The sequence below is a fragment of the Onychostoma macrolepis genome, chromosome 10 (genome assembly GCF_012432095.1).
Source record: "Onychostoma macrolepis isolate SWU-2019 chromosome 10, ASM1243209v1, whole genome shotgun sequence".
NCBI classification, from domain to species: Eukaryota; Metazoa; Chordata; class Actinopteri; order Cypriniformes; family Cyprinidae; genus Onychostoma; species Onychostoma macrolepis.
Window position 1 is genome coordinate 3,061,049 of NC_081164.1, and position 17,074 is coordinate 3,078,122.

Genomic DNA, 17,074 nt, shown 5'->3' on the forward strand with positions numbered 1-17,074 from the left:
AGGTCCTGTAAACTCCTTGACTTGCTTGCATGCTTTGCATGTGAGTTATTTCCCACAGTGGCTCAATTTCAAGATCCAGCTTTGCCACTCAAGACAACTGATGGGCTCTATATATCAAAATATATTTTGCAAGGAGTATTTAAACTGTATTTTCAAAGGTCATATCTCATATTTCATGTGTTTATAGCTCTGTGTTTCATATAGTGTATGTCTGCTTCAAGACAACTGTTTCTATTCTGTTCTTTTTTCTTTTTTTTTTTTAAGAAGAATAATCTTGTAAACAAGGCATTTGTCACTGGAATGGTTTGTGTAAATGAGGAGAGGATGATAAGAGCTCAATGCAGCTGTGCTGTTTTTATTCTTGGAAGGCTCTCTGACTAATAACACATTAAGTCATTATTTTGAACATCTTTAATGATGCTCTCAGTTCCTCCTGGGAGGTTTGTAGCTATGAGTTCAGAAATTGCTATTACGACAGGTTGTGCTTCAGGTGATTTTCTTCTGAATGAAAAATGATGTGTTTGATAATTTAATATTTTATATATATATTTATACTGATCTCATTTCTATTACCTAGGGAGCTTTGCACTAATGCAACATAATAAAGCGCACATAGAGATTCACTTTAAGCGTGTAGCTGATGCTTTATCTGTGTTTTCTGTCATTTTCATGGTGCTAAAGAGAATGATGGTAGTGTAGTGTAGTTTGGTCGCACAACCCTGCCACAGCACAAAAAAAAAATATTCACAAGTTTTGTATTTAGGTTGATTCAGTGATATTAAATAAATGGTGATCATGACTCTTGAACTTTAAACCTTTCAGTTACCAGCTTAGATCTTTAACAACTCAGTTACAACACCTCTATACAATGTTCAGTATGTTATAGGAAACATAGGAGGATATTAAGACACATTAGTAAGTGTTATGCATTTTGTGTATTCTAGACAGTGTTAAGAAGTAAGTATAATGTCTTTCTAAATGCTGGTGTTTAGGGGTTATGAGGAATGACTGTCAGTACTGTCTTTAAAGGTCTAATTCACCCAACGAAAAAGCGTTCTGTCAATGTTGGTAACCAAACAATAGCTGGTAGCCACTGACTCCAATAGCATTTTTTTTCCATACTATGGAAGTCAATGGCTACCGGCAACTGCTTGATTACTAACATTCTTCAAAATATCTTCTTTTGTGTTAAACAAGGTTTTGGAGGGTGAGTAAATGATGACAGAATTTTTCTTTTTGGGTGAACTATCCCTTTTTGAGCAGTGATTATGATCAGGTTGACCAGGTAGATTGCCTGATATTAAGCAATTTTTGAGATTATCAAGAGTAACCATACGGTTTTGTTGTAAAAGGGTTTGCCCCATTTGTGTCAGCTCTACAATCTATGTTCATTTGCAGTCATTAAACAGACTTCTATACTGACATGACATTGACGACCCTGCTATTTAGATACAATGCAATATGCTCAGTGGATGATTTCACTGAAGATGGAAAATAAAGCTATAATGGAGATTAAATGCTGTTTGTAAATATGTTTGAATTAGTATATATTATATAATTAAAACGTGTAATTTCAACCAATATTGGTGTGTTCTATGCATTTTGGTACTTCTTAGAGTATGCCAGAATCAAGTCAGGTTTCCAGTAAAAACATGTAAACATGCTTGAAACAAGAAAAATGTACCTTATAAGCGGGACATAATTGCTTGTTTTAGAGAATATAAGCCTAATTAACAACTGTAAGTCAAAAGTGACAATAAAGACTTTTGCCTTTTAGTAATGAAACAATATTACTGTTTTTATTTTTGTAATACTGTGCCCTGGTGAGAAAGAGAGAGAGAGAGAGAAAACCCCAAACTTTCAGTGTATATTGTAAACAATTTTTTACTTTTTAAAGGTAAATTTGTCTGGTATTAACAAAGTCTACATATATTTTTTTTCTGGAAACCAAGACAATAACTCTATTTCAGCTTTCTCAGTGGTTTCTAAACCTACCGATATGATGACTCACACGAACCTGTAGCAAACTCAGATCTCCTCAGTGGGTGTCAGCCTTTAATTGTGAGCGAGGGAACAGATTTGGTGAAGGTTAAACTTGCTGTTCATGCAATCTGTGAAGCGGGGCAGACACATCAGCATATCTCATTCACGTCTGGAGAGACGAGCTCAAGACACAGACCCTGCTGGAGTTAGTGCTGCCCAGAAACGGGTGAGGGATGACATTACGGAGAGGGAAAGTGCTAGTAGTGTCCCGATGAAGAGAAATTAGTTAGAGAAAGAACCATAGCACAGACACAGGAGGGTAGGCACGTTGGAAAAAAATGCTGTTTATTGGACTAAGTATACCATACAAAGGAAAAATAAATAACTTAAAGCCAATGTTACAGCAGCGCTGCTGGCAGTCCGTATTGGAGAGAGTGTGTGAGAGAAAAAAAGAATGATATGATACAGAAAGAGAATGTTATCATCACTTAAAAAAGGTAAGCAAAGTGGAACAATTAAAAATTACACTTCAGGATTACAAAAATACAGCAGAATCTCAATGAAGAAGCACAGGAGTAATTTCATGGCAGATCAGAGCTCATATGGGAGCCACACCACCATATTAAAGTCCAAAACTGAATTAGAGCTGTTTGGCAGTTTGAGGCTGAAAAATCCTGACAGACAACATCGACACTTTACTCTGGGAGCATGAATGATTTATGGAGCTGGTGTTCCTACATTGTGTAAACAGATTCAAACATGAAATGCTCAACCTTAAAGACCCCATGAATTAAAAAAAAAAAAAAAAAATCCATGTTTGTTAGCTTCATGGCCATCTACACTCTTAAAAATAAAGGTGCTTAAAAGGTTCTTCACAGCGATGCCATAGAAGAACCATTTTTGGTTCCACAAAGAACTGTTCAGTCAAACTCTTTCTTACCTTTTTATAATCTGAAGAACCTTCTTTTTCCACCAAAAAAAGATATTAAAGGTTCTTTGTGGAATCATTTAGGCAAGAAGGTTCTTCTATGGCATCGTGAACCACCTTTATTTTTGAGAGTGTATATGCTAGTGTACTCCTAAAGGTTAAAAAACAAACATTTACCAGATAAATGCATTTAAATTTGCTGTGGAAAAATATTGATGACTTGTCTTGTTCACATGAGCGTATACAAGTTTCTGCCCAGTAAAATCCTCATTAATGAGAATATACCTCTGCCTAAATACCACCTGCAATTAGCATGTAGCACATCAAGGTTATCTGTTATCATTCACATCAATGGTAGTTACTCGGTTGACGCATATTATGAAGGCTACAACCTGCATGCTGCCATCTTTGCTCATGGGAATTCAGTTCTGCCTTTTTTTTGTTTTTTAGCTAAGCTAAGTGACTAATTAATTGACATCTGCATGGGAAATTCAATACAGTCTCATGAGAATTTTATTCTATTTTATATTTTGAATGCATAAAGTTATGCAAAATCACCAACTCGTAAAATAGCTTCCTCATGAGATCAAGTTGATTGTGCAGCATCTAGCAGTAGGGGCTAAGACCCAAAACTAACCTGCAAGATTTTGGGATTGGTAGGCTGTGACATCAGCTAACTTCCTGCCCAACTTCCTGTTTCAGTAGGAAGTATGTCAACTCATGAAAGGCAACTGTACTCCTCAAACAATTTCATAGGGTCTTTAAGCCTGAAAAGGTGAACTTTGAGTTTGTTTTGGCACCGATTACAGAATCATTTCAAGTACGACCTTCATACATGACTTCGCCTGTAGTTGATTTGTAGCTAAAAGAGCACACTCTTATGACAAAAACAAAAACAAAAAAGTTCCAATAAGTTATCTGTAGCATGTCAAAGCATAATGAATGTCATTGGCCATTATACATGAACTAGGTCTGCATATTTAACATACTTATTTATTTTGGCTATTATTGTTTTAACTACATTTTTATTGTAAAAACAATTGTCAAAAAAGGCAAGGTCTTGTAAAAAATCCAAAAATGTGACAAAAAAAGCCTAATTAAAAAAAAAAAAAGATATTTTATTTAATTATACACTAATGACGGATTTTTTTCTAGGTTTATCTTCACTTAAGTTTGAGTGAAATATAATTAATGTTTTAAGTTATGCCTGAAAGGCTAATTTCTTTGTTCATTGTAAATATAAGGTACACTGGCTTTTAATTACCCCATCTGAGCATCATTTGTACAAAAATGATGTATTATGGCACTAAAACAAGTTCTTCTGTAATGCGGCAAGACTTAGAAAAATTAATACAGAAACAGAAAGGCAGCTGGTATTAGTGAAAGGAGAAGAATTTACTTAGAAATACGTCCTTTATGACCACACTGAGAAGGCTTGGGATTTATCGGTATGGTATTGAAGTGTGAATATGCAAACAATGTGCATATATTAAAAACATTTTCAGATTTTAACCACTATAGAAATAAATGTGGATTAAACACTCATTTTGAGTGTAATATATGTACATTCTTTTATCTACAGGCATATTTTACATATGCAGCCGTAATCTCTGTGACTTCATATTTGATTATGAATAATAAGCACTAGTGGGTTATTCATGTACAATAGTAAAGTTTCTTTAAACACAGATTCTTAATATCATTCTTAATATTTTTTCTCTCACAAGTTAAGTAATGCTTAAGATGATGCATGGTTTGAATTTGAGTGTCAGTTAATAATTTTAAATAAAGATTGGTTTGCTGGTACAATATTTGTACAAATTGTGAACTGCATTTTTAGATAAATAGCAAATAGGTCCAAATATATTTAGCACCTTGTTTACCTCCATAGTGCATGTAATCTAGAGTCACACCAGTGCTTTTCATTCTCTAAGATGTGTATTTGCACACGTGGCAGTGCTGAGCCGATTCTGAGCCGCTCTTTGAACGATCCAGCTGATCTGATTTTTTTTCCTATTTAAGATTCACTGACTTTTTGCAGCTTAAAACATGAAAAATGGTAAAAATCCTGTTATATATGAGGAGACAGAGGCACAGAAGGGCAAATGTCTTTCAATAAATCAGTTTGCGTAATGAAGTGAGCATATGTACATTGTCTCCATTTTGTTGGGAAAAATAAATCTGGATAAATCTGTAAACAAAAATATCTTGGACAACCAACATTTATGGTAATTTGAAGGCTTTGTAAGGCTACTGCACAACATGGTCAGACATCCTTATGTTGCATGGATCTACTTTTTGTTTCCATATTGTATGAAATATCAAATGGGATAGACATTTATGGACCATATCTTTGTAATCTACGCTACACCATTATAAGAAGTTCTTTGAAATTATGTAAACTTATATTGGACAACTAGGTTGAAGTCTTCTATTTATTTTGCTGTACATTTACATATTATTTTTTGGCTTTTTCATCTATATTCCATCTCAAAGGATAATTAAATAAAGGATAATAAAATGTTTTTAATGGGGTACAAACGTTTCACACACACTCTTAAAAATGATGGTTCCAAAAGGGGGTTTTCGCAGTGATGCCACAGAAGAACCAATTTGAGTTCCTCAAAGAACCTTTCTTAAAGTTCTTAAAAGAGCCATTTTTCTTTTTGTGAAGAACATTTTAAGATTTCTAAGAACCTTTTGTACACTGGAAATTTTCCATGGATGTCCTTTAAGGTTCCAATAAAGAACTTTCATTTTTAAGAGTGTATGTATCGGCCAGCATATCTTCTCCTAAAGATGTTCCATCTGAATCGTACAGCCTTACATCAAGAGAACCAGACGATCTGTGGAAAACAGGTCAGAAAGAGTGAGAAGCGAACTTCTCTCACGTCACAGAGGTGGAGGTGCTGTTAGTAACAGGGTGAGATGTGTTTTTAAGGAAGGCAGAGCCTTGGTGAATGTGCTCCAGGAAAGAGAAGTTGCGGGAGAAAGGTCACATGACAGCACAGCACTGGCAGCGTTTTTTCTTTTCAGTACCTGTGGGTGGCAGTTCCTTGGTCGAGCTTTCATCTTTGCCTTCTGAGGACAGTTCGGTGGTATCGGACAGAGGCCGGCCCGACACGAGGTCTGCGGCGTTGCCGTCGATGGTGGAGATATCAGTGACGGTCTTCTCCCGAAGAGATTTCTCATCGTCCTCGTCGATGAGGACGATCTCGGCCTTGATGGTGCCATCAAAGCCAAGCAGCTTCTTGGATTCCTCCTCATCCTCGACGCTGTGGTAGCCCATGAAGATCATGGTCACCGGTTTGTCGGCGGAGGCTTGTGGAGTCTCCGTGACCTCGCCTTCATAGCCTTTCCTAGGGGATTGTTTTTTGTCATGCTTGGAGCTGAGCTGTCCTCCCGTTGGCTGGGGCTCAGCTGGTGTGACAGTGACCCGGGCTCCGTCGCTTCGTGGCTGGGACTGGCCCACTTGCTGCATGAGCTCGTCCACCTCGCCAGGACTCCAGGGGTGCGTGCCGTTCTCCAGTGTAGTAGATCCCCCAGAACGCACCTCGTAGATCACTTTGCGGCCGTCGTCGTAGACTTTGACGCCCCTCTGGTGAGCGTCCCGTGGGCTGACCGCAGAGGCCGAGAGGATCTTGGTGGCACCCGTTTTCCGGTCCTTCTCGACACTGATCTCCATGGCGTATAATGCTTGGGGAAGAGTGCAGATGATTGTGGGTTAATGTCTACTCAGGGTGGCCTATCGTGCATTACTGAAATGTGGCATGCTTGTTATTAATGTGATTTTCAGTGATGTCATTACGTCCATGCAAAATTTGTACAGTCTCATAAATTGGCATTAAAATCAGAGCCAAAAAACAAATTCAACCTACCCTTTGCACTGTTATTACGCTGTTGCCAGTAACCGCTGTACGCTGATGTAAGCTTAGTTGACGACGCACTCGACACACATTTTTCTTGATTTTATGGAAATGCACCATTACTCTTATATTATACTTGACAAATTGCAATCTTTGGAGTTATTAATAACAGCTTCCATTGAAAAATAAAACTGCTTGGTAAAATACAAAACCACCCAGAGCTATTTCTGAGGCAGCTAATTTGATTAATCTAAACAAGTGGTTCTAAAGTGTAAAAAAACAATACTAATGCAAATAATGAAAATGCAACTAACCATAAAGTTGTGCATAGATAGACAGCTAAAAAAAACCTTTTTAAAAAAATAGCTGCATTTAATTGTTTTGCATGTGCACTTGTAGTGTCAAATCTTCAAAACTTAAAAATAGATTTTTAAAAAATTGTACTTGCAGATAATATAATATTAATGAAATAAAAGGCCATTTGAATATATGCTAATATACAGTATTTTAAATGTACAAATTTGCAAGTTCATCTTTACAAATTAATAATTACTAATATATTTCAATAAATGGCATGCGAGTTTCGATAGAAATGATCTAAACCATTTATATATACGAAATACAGAAATCGATCTCAAAGATTTTTGCTGATGCCTTGATTTTTAACAACTGTTTGTATAGATCTGCAACATTTTTCTATTGATTTCCATACCATTTCTACAGTGAGACATGAACTAGACATGCAATAAACGTTTACAGTTTTTCACTCAACTCCATCACATCACAGGTCTGTTGTAAGCCGAGCTTTCTTCCTGAAATGGTCATTAGCACCTGCTCAACAAAAGCAGGTGCCACAGCTGTCCAAATGCCTCAATTTAAGCCTTTTAGACGTGGTGGCCAGTTACCCTACTGTGTATAGATTGCAAATTACACCATGTTGTCCGTTGGTTCACACAAATGCGCTGCGGTGAGTAACTGCGCCATCTGTAATCTACATTACCGTACCCTCTTTTGGCCTCGGCCCAAACCCGTGACCAGCCCAGCCCCTCCCACATGTCCAACAAGCACCTACCAGATTTCCTTGGCGGTTGCTGATCCCCTGAAGCTGAGACGGGAGTTTGGGAGTTCAGTTCTGGGAGGTCCGGGATCTGGGAGCAGTTGTAATTCACCACATCTGTCCGGTGGAGAGCAGAAGAGAAACTAAAACTAGATTCCTGCGTTCAAAAGCCCACCGAATTTGCTCCCTCCCCTTCCAATCCCCCCGTACTAAACTGAGTTTCCCTCTCTCTCTCGCCCTTTTTTCCGTGAAGCAGCTCATTGCTTAGACAGCAAAAGCAACGCGAGTGAATTAGAGCAAAACAATGGTCGGCTCTGGGTTACAGGGATTCCCTATGAATAGGTGGATCAGGGTAAACAAAGTACAGTCACTGGCATATGTGTGGAGTTCAATAGTCTAGCTGAGGCAAGAGGGAAATGGTCCAAGAGGCTAAAGTTGGACCCCTCTGTCCGACAAAAGGATGTAGGCAGACGGCATGTGTGTTTGAGGGACTGTCTACCATTGCGCTGCTACCTTGGAAGTAACATCCGATGGATTACAGAAATGTCCATGAACTTGGTCTGAATGTCTATGTGTATTCAGACTGAGTTTGTTACTACAGGACAAAATGTTAATACTGGTGCATATGACTTCCATACCTCCATCTTGATGCTGAAGACTCTGTAGATAGAAAAAAAGAAGCGGTGTGATTAGAAAAGATGACGTTGTACTACTGTAACATGCTTTTGCTTTCTTACATTTTCATCCTTAATGTTTCTTAAATTGCTGCATTACTGTTACATCGTGAAGACCCTTAAAGCTGAAGTGTGTAATTTCTGCATGACCGTTTTTAGCAAACAGCATTGCAAAAATAATTAGTGTTCACAAACAGATTTGATCTAATGCAATGATATTCGGACATTTTAATTGTGGCTGAAGAGTGTCCATTCATTTTCTGAGGCCACTCTGATGTACTGTATGTTCTTCTGTTATGAGGGTCAGGTACCTTCTGTAGATCTTCAATAGATCTCTCTGTTTCCCGCAGTCGCTCTCTGAGAACTTGCTCTTTAGCTGATATCTGTGATTCTTCATCCTCCAAAAGACAGATTTCTGATTCCAATCTACAAACACACACACGTACACACACACACACACACACACAATAAATTTAATTATTAATTAATTAATGAAATGAATGAAATTATTTAGAAAATGCTAAATAAATTCAGAAATGCAGAGACCGGTGGAGAAGTGTACAAAAAAACAAGATTTGTAATGATTTTTAAAGCGATTTTTTTAATGTAATATGAAAAAATAATAATATTCTGAAATATTATTACAATTCAAAATAATGGGTTTTATATGAATATCTTTTAAATGTCACATGATTATTCAGAAATCATTCTAATATGTTGATTTGCTGTTTAATAAACATTTATTATTATTATCAAAGCTGAAAACAGTTATGCTGCTTAATATCTTTGTGGAAACCATTTTTTAGGACTCTTTAATTAATAGAAAGTTCAAAAGATCAGCATTTATTTGAAAGACCACATTTTTGTAGCATTGTAAATGTATTTACTGTACAATTTAATGCTTTCATGCTGAACAAAATATAGAATTGAAATCTTGCTGACCACAAACATTTGAACAGTAATGCATTTACAAGTACACATAACAAATATTGTGTTCTGTCCCAAGCACAAAGCTATTACATGGCTTCAGAATACTTCTAATATAATGCAGGACTACTTTTAGGGTACCTTTATGCTTTTTGGAACCAGTTTTGTTCTATGCAAAAAAGCAGCATGGACATTCTGCTAAAAATATAATTTTGCCTTCCATGGAGGAAACAAAATCAGTGCTCTTTATTCCCTGATGAAAAATGAGAACCACAAATCCAAATCTCCTGTTTACTGTGTCACAGCTTTGAACTCAAAGTGTTTTTTTGTTTTTTTTTCAGGCGTACAGATGTGCTGCCTATTGAGTGAAATCGCTGCATGGAATGCAGTCGTGTGCGCACATTGTGGAAATGAATGAGACACATCCCTTCAGTGTCAATTAACCGATGCATATTCCTCTTTTCCCAGCGGACTACATTCTCACTCATTCTGAATGCTGGCAGCCAATGAGGAAGCTGCCGGCGGAGGAACCTCGCTGCCTCCGCCCATGAGAATTTCCTGCTATTGTTTGGATCTCTGAGGTTACGTGGTCTACAATAACAAAAGAGAAGGAGCCTTCCCACGATTCCTGATGAAAATTCCTTCTACAAAAGGACATGTGCTATCTATGTATACAAACATAATGAATGGCCACTAATGCATCAACATGTGGCACTGTCTGAACTTGTTTTTTGATTTTCAAGATCAATTTCAATTAAAGGAAGCCCATTTGGTTTTTGTGAACCTTGAAAAGAGATGTTAGGCAGAAGGTCCCAGCTCCCAAAGACTGTAAAACACCAAAAGAGAGAGAGAAAAAAAGGATCACAAATTGAACCATTCAGTATTGAACCGTATGAGTATGCTTTATGGAAAAGAGCAGCTTAGACATTCTGTAAAACATCTCTTTTTTATTTCATGAGAAAAGGAGAGGGGTTGAAACAACATGGTCCCTTGTGAAAAACAAGTACACTTAAAAATAGTACTTATTATGGAAATAATAAGCTTTTTAAAAGAATATACTTAACTGCATTTTAAGTGCAATTAAATGAAAATGTATTATAGTTTAAATTCATATTAAATCCATTTCGAATTAATTAATTTTAGAGTGCTTTTTTGGCCCACTTAGGTCACTTCTATTGAAACATTTCATGTATTAAAATATATTTGTAATTACACATTGGTAATGATGAAGTTGCAATTTAGAACATTTGAAATATATTAACTTCAAATGTGATATTTGCACTTAAGTGCACTTCTATAACAAATGATTATTAAAACAATGATTATATACTGTATGTACTTTAAACTTTAAATTTGACATTATTACAAAGTGCAGTTTTTAAAAGTGTACTTAAGTGTGTTAAGAAACAGCGATGAAATACTCTATTTAAATGCACTCAAGTGGCCTTTTATTTTATTAATATTATATTATCTGCAAGTATGTTTAAAAAAAAAAAATACTTTTAAGATTTGATATTCACTACAAGTTCACAATACAGTTAAGCACACTTATTTTTCACGAGGTTGAGTTCATTGTGGGTGAACTATTTTAACATCTGTGGGCAACAAGTACAATTGTGTGTTTTAATCATAGCTCGGTAATGAGGGGTTGCCTGCAGTAGAATGTATTTATTCTGTATTGGTTCAAGCCTAATTAGTGATCAGTGAAGAACAATTAGCTGGAGGCGTCTAACGATGAGTCTCAACTACACACACATGCTCAAGAGTGCAGACATTCCCACATACACACACACACACACACACCTAAACCTACCCCTTATAGGAAACTTTGTGCCTTTTTAGATTTTCAAAAAAACACCATTTAGTATGTTTTTAAAGCCTTTTGGTTTACAGGGACATAAATGAGTGTCCTCATAAACCACCTTCACGTTGTAGTACCCATGTTATTATAAAGATTTGTGTCCTCATAAACCATATATACCAGTTCACACACACACACACACACACAGCAGGAGGTCGGGACATGTTTCAGGCTCACAGTATGATGTGGAGCTCAAAAGAGAGGAAACACACAGCAACAAATTACACTATTTGACAATCGAGCAGGAGAGAAAGTGATGGCACGAGTACCATCAATGTGAGCAAAAACACACACACTTCATTTGTACCCAACAGACTGCTGTCTTCAAAGATATCAAAACTTTATTTTAATTCACATTCTACTAACTATAAGTAACTTTGCAACTACATGTCAGCTATAGCTGTGTATGTCTGTGTAATATCTGCTAACACTCTATTTTGATGGTCTTCAACAGGTATTTTACTATAGGCCTAAGTAACCTTGCAAGCACATGTCAACTTATCCTACTAAACCTATCACTCTACCAATACTCTAATGAGAGTTAGTTGACATGTAGTTGCAAAGTTAGTTAAAGTCAAGAGTTTCTAAAGGGGACCATCAAAATGCAGCTTGTTTCCTTACAAAACTACAGATTCAGGAAACACAAGAGTGGCGAAGCTAAGTCAAAGACCCAAGTCTTGAAGGCCCTCTAGTGGTGGAATCATGTTATAGCATGTTTCGAGATGTGCAAGGGCAAGACTAACTAATGTCTTAGACAAGCTTATATATTCTTCAAGCATTTATACATCATTATCAATAATCATAAATAACATATTATACTTTATATAGGAAGACCGTGTTAGCGCGAATACTTTTTATTCTAGTGAATATTTTGTAGGGTTTGCAGCTGATTTTTGAAATGTACTTTCTGTTTAGGCACATTCAAGTCTTTTATTAAAGATTTTACATCATTATTGGGCAGGCAAAAAAAGATTGGTAATACTTTATTTTAATCAATTATGCAGAGTTACATGCAAGTACCCCAAAGCCAAAACCTAATCCTAACTCTAACCGTATAGTAAGTACATGTAGTAAATTAGTATTACTCAGAACTTAAATGTATAATTACACTGTAACAAGGACACCTTGCAATAAAGTGTAACCAAAAGATTTATGACAGTCCATTCAACACATATTGAACTTTCATATAACGTTGAATAAATATGATATATTAAAGGAACAAAGCCATAATAGATGTTTTATAAGACATAATTTAAGGCTACTTAAAAGCTTTAATGCACATTTAAAATTAAAGAGAAAGAGAGAGAGAGAGAGAGAGAGAGAGAGAAACAAAAGGTTTTTTAATATAGTTTAAAGAAACTGATTAGATAATTACAGTAAATTACCGCAATTAATCAACTGTAATTAATAAAATGGCAACATAAATTGCATTCATTGCAAAGTTGACTCTTTTATTGTGCTCACTTGTTCAAAAGGTATTACAAAATAGAATGATTTCATTTTAAATATAAGTTTGGAGAAATAAAATAAAAAAATAAAAAAGATTTACAATGTGTTTGAAACCACAAACCACTGAGAAAACATTCCTGCAATTGGAATTTTGACTCAAAACCTTTACTGAGATGTAAGAACTTCTCCAGATGACAACTAAACTCATGTGAATATTTCATGCTTAAAATATATTCATCAACTGTGTTTTCTTATAAAACATCTTGTTGGATTTTTCTGGATGTATATATTTTGGTATGAAGTTTGTGACTCATGTCCAAAGCTCTGACAGAACAAACACAACTCACACGAAAGCATCACGATGACTTTTATTATGTCAGTTAAGGAAAAAAAGAAACAGGAAATCAGTCCCACAGTAACATCAACATCCACAACTATGAATGGAGCATTTCTGTGAGCTATAATTGTGCGAGCACACAAGGTTGTGATTGTACACACAAGACCCTTTCACTAGCTATATGTTTTCTTTAATAACTGCTAACGCAGGACTTCCATGTGCAAATAACTAAAACAAGAGTTTGTTCAGTATAGTGTGAAAAGTTCGATTTGAACCAAATGATTATCAAGCAGATTTATCAGTTATTTAATATTTCAGTGTTATTTTTTCAGTAAGTAGAAAAGCCTTTTTTTTTCACAGAGAGGTGCCAGTCACTTTATTCCATGCCTGTAAGCTGTGATGGGTGTTGACCATGACTCATTTAAAAGCAGACTTTCCCCTTTTTTCTTTTTCCAAAGCTCAGTCAGAGGTCAAGAGTGCATCTTGTGCTGCGTCTGGATGAGCTCATACAGGCCTCACACCCACCGCTGACTTCCTGCATCATTTCTCACGCTTCCTGACTGTGTGCATCACTTTCTCCTATTGGTTATTCCCACTATTCTCAATAGTGATTCTTTTTATTACTGTATTACAGTGAAAATACTGTAATACAATGATTTTATGATGTATGATTTTATTTAAATCATCTTAAATTAATAAACTACATAAATAATAGCATATGGTTCACATTTACTGTTGTCTGGTGAATTTTCACAAAAAAAAAATCCAGTCATTTCAATAGGAATATATGCAATAGGAATTTTGCATGAGGGCAAAAAATTCCTACGCAAATTTTGCAATGGGTTCAAACTGTCATGCGAATTTGCTGTATTGACCAACAGAAAAGTTCCTTGGTTTGAAAGTGACTTCTTCATCACTTCTCTACTGACAAGAATAGACCTTTTTCACCAAAATTTTGCTAATGTGACTGCACATTTTCGTGTAAATTCTGTGTTATTTATCAATAACAAGTAAATACTACAATGTTATTAATAATAATAAATAAGCTCAGTCATGAAAGTCTTCCATGCTGCTGATTGGCTGTCTTGTTTCCGGTTCTGTAGCCAATCAATCGCTTCTTTCTATCTATGCTAGCCTTTTTCTAGTCCCTCCTCCTCCCCAGCGCCACCTGTCTAGACCTACTACAGGTTCCCTTTTGTCTTGCAGCAGCATGTTTTACCATCATACCCTCTTGAGGGTTCAGCAGAGCAAGCTGAATAATATTAATAATAATAATAATAATAATAAGTGACCCTGGAGTACAAAATCAGTCATAAGTAGCACATTTGTAGCAATAGCCAACAATACATTGTATGGGTCAAAATGATCAATTTTTCTTTTATGCCAAAAATCATTAGGATATTAAGTAAAGATCATGTTTCATGTTCCATAAATATATAAAAATTTCATTTTAATTAGTAATATGCATTTCTATGAACTTCATTTGGACAACTTTAAAGGCGATTTTCTCAATATTTTGATTTTTTTGCACCCTCAGATTCCAGGTTTTCAAATAGTTGTATCTCAGCCAAATATTGCCCGATCCTAACAAACCATACATCAATGGAAAGCTTATTTATTCTGATTTCAGATGATGTATAAACTTCAATTTAAGAAAATTGACCCTTATGACTGGTTTTGTGAGAATGTGCTACAGTTATTATGTGTTATTAAAAATAATGTCTTAAAATCGGCTTAATTTTGTCCCATGCATAATATAATTTCTTCTGGTTTTGGGTTGAAATACAACCCTGAAATATAGGAGCTGTTTTTTTTTTTTTTTTGTGATATTCACACATTTGTAATCATTCCAAAATCTATGACACATGTTTACTAAACCTTGGCTAGAATCATTATGAAACTGGTGTGAGGTCAACACTTCACGACAGTGATGTTCCTGTACTCAGCCAGAGTTCATCAGCAGTAGAGCCCCCAACTCCTGTTCCCATGACGACACAGAGATTGATTGCTTCCTGTCCAGTTAAACAGATGTCAAATCTGAATGTCTGTAAGGGAAATCACTAGGACTTCTCCAGTTTTCATATTGCATCTTTGTCGCTACCGTAATTATGAGATGACAACATGGAGATTCAACTCTGAGGTGTCCTCAGATTCAGAAATGACTTGTTTCTAAGGCAACGCTCATTATGGCAAAATGAATCCATGTGTGACTTTGTTGACAGCAAAATAATGCATAAATTTACCTCAATATTCTCTTGCTAAATGTTGAAGAAAATGAAAGTGCTCCAGGTAACAGGTATAAAATGAAATAACACACGATGTATAGTACTGATCTAAACCCACACACACACACACACACACACACACACACACACAAAACAAACAAACATGAAAGAATTACAGTTAACTAAAACTAAACTAAAACGTAAAAACGTTAAAATAAAATAAATGATAACTAAAGTACTAAAATAAAATAAAATAATGAAAATTCCTAAACTTGCTGCCAAGGCACAATTTCTCATTTTCATTTAGTTTAGTTTGATGTACTAAATTAACTAAAACCAAACCTGAAATAAAATTAACAAAAACTACACTACTGGTAAAAGTTTCGGAGTAATTAAGATTGTTTTATGTTTTTCAAAGAAGTCTCTTATGCTCACCTAAACGGCATCAGAAAAAAACAGTAATACTGTAAAATATTATTATAATTTAAAAGAACTGTTTTATATGGTAATATATTGTAAAATGTAATTTATTGCTGTGATATAAAGCTGAATTTTCAGCATCATTACTCCAGTCTTCAGTGTCACATGATCCTTTAGAAATCATTCTAATATGCTGATTTGCTGCTCATGAAACATTTATTACTATTATAAATGTCCTTTAATTGTTCCAAACTTAGTGTATATAAACAGTATAAACAACTGTAGTGTGTATAAAAATTTAAGTAGTGGAAGTAGAAATGACAAAAAAAAAAAAAAAAAGCTTAAATGAAATGTAAATATTAAAATGCATTTTTAATAAAAACCATAATAATATCTCAATAATAACCAAAATAACACACTGGGCCAAAGACTTTCTGAAATATATTCCATGCTGACTGATTCAGTCCAAACAGAGGAAGAAATTCAGTAGCTCATGAGGTCTCGGTATGGTAATACCAGTCAGTCTTATCTGTAACCTTGATGTAATGTTTATTTTTATGTCTCTCTTTCTTCCAGTGCAAGAGGAGCGACCTTACACTTTCTTTTCATCATATTAGGAGCTCATATCACACAGTTGTATAAACAGTGCGTGTGCAGATGTGTCGGGGAGGTGCTTTATGAGTGAGTTAGTATCATGTCAACGCCACATTTTTCCTGGAAAGCCTGGTAGTTAGAGCTTTACTTTAGACTTAGTGGCTGAGACGTCTTCTGTAATGATAAGTTTTTAGGAGAAGTCTGCCCTGGCAAGAGATGCACTGCTGTTCAGCCCAGGCTATAGTTAAAACCACCAGCGCTACAGCCAAAACCATTTACCGTAAGCTTAGTTTCAATGCTTTGACATAGTTTTTCTGTTTTTTTTTGTTTTTCGAAGCAAGCAGGCAGGCACAACCTCATGCTTTGCATTTTCACTGTGATACAGCAATGTAGCAGTTAGGCTGATTTGTTTAAGATGATATTTGCATATTTCTAAATTACAGCCATCTGTGAATAATGCTGTTTGGTCTGCTGACAGTCAGACTTGTGCAAGTGCAGTCTAAAAACACATTCCCACTCACAATCCTCTTATTTAGACTACAAAGTGACAAAATAAGCATTATTATTATTTTTTTTAGTTTTAAACTGTTGCTTCTTTTTTTTTTTGTGAGGAAGTGAGGAAGTCATCTTGTCTGAATCAGGAGAGAAATATGCATAAATCAAGCATACAAGCCAAAACAGTCCAAAACAGCTCTAAAAAACTATGTGGGTGGATTTCTATGTGAGAGACAACAGGAGATGGATTTTTTAAGT

At 35.6% G+C, this 17,074-nt stretch overlaps 1 protein-coding gene across 8 annotated transcripts in view; it reads right to left on the bottom strand.

The window, feature by feature from the left end:
* The window catches only part of LOC131548507 (A-kinase anchor protein 2), a 100,626-nt gene that overhangs the window by 45,220 nt on the left and 38,332 nt on the right, over positions 1-17,074 (bottom strand). For 6 of the 8 annotated variants that reach the window (XM_058789826.1, XM_058789824.1, XM_058789825.1 and 3 more), the window contains 4 exons: positions 8,820-8,934; positions 8,473-8,494; positions 7,850-7,951; positions 5,951-6,607 (listed from right to left, as the gene is read on the bottom strand). In XM_058789826.1, coding sequence (XP_058645809.1) covers positions 5,951-6,607; positions 7,850-7,951; positions 8,473-8,494; positions 8,820-8,934 — 896 coding nt within the window. The remainder of the gene's footprint in view (positions 1-5,950; positions 6,608-7,849; positions 7,952-8,472; positions 8,495-8,819; positions 8,935-17,074) is intronic. The other 2 variants (XM_058789830.1, XM_058789831.1) reach the window with 2 other exon arrangements.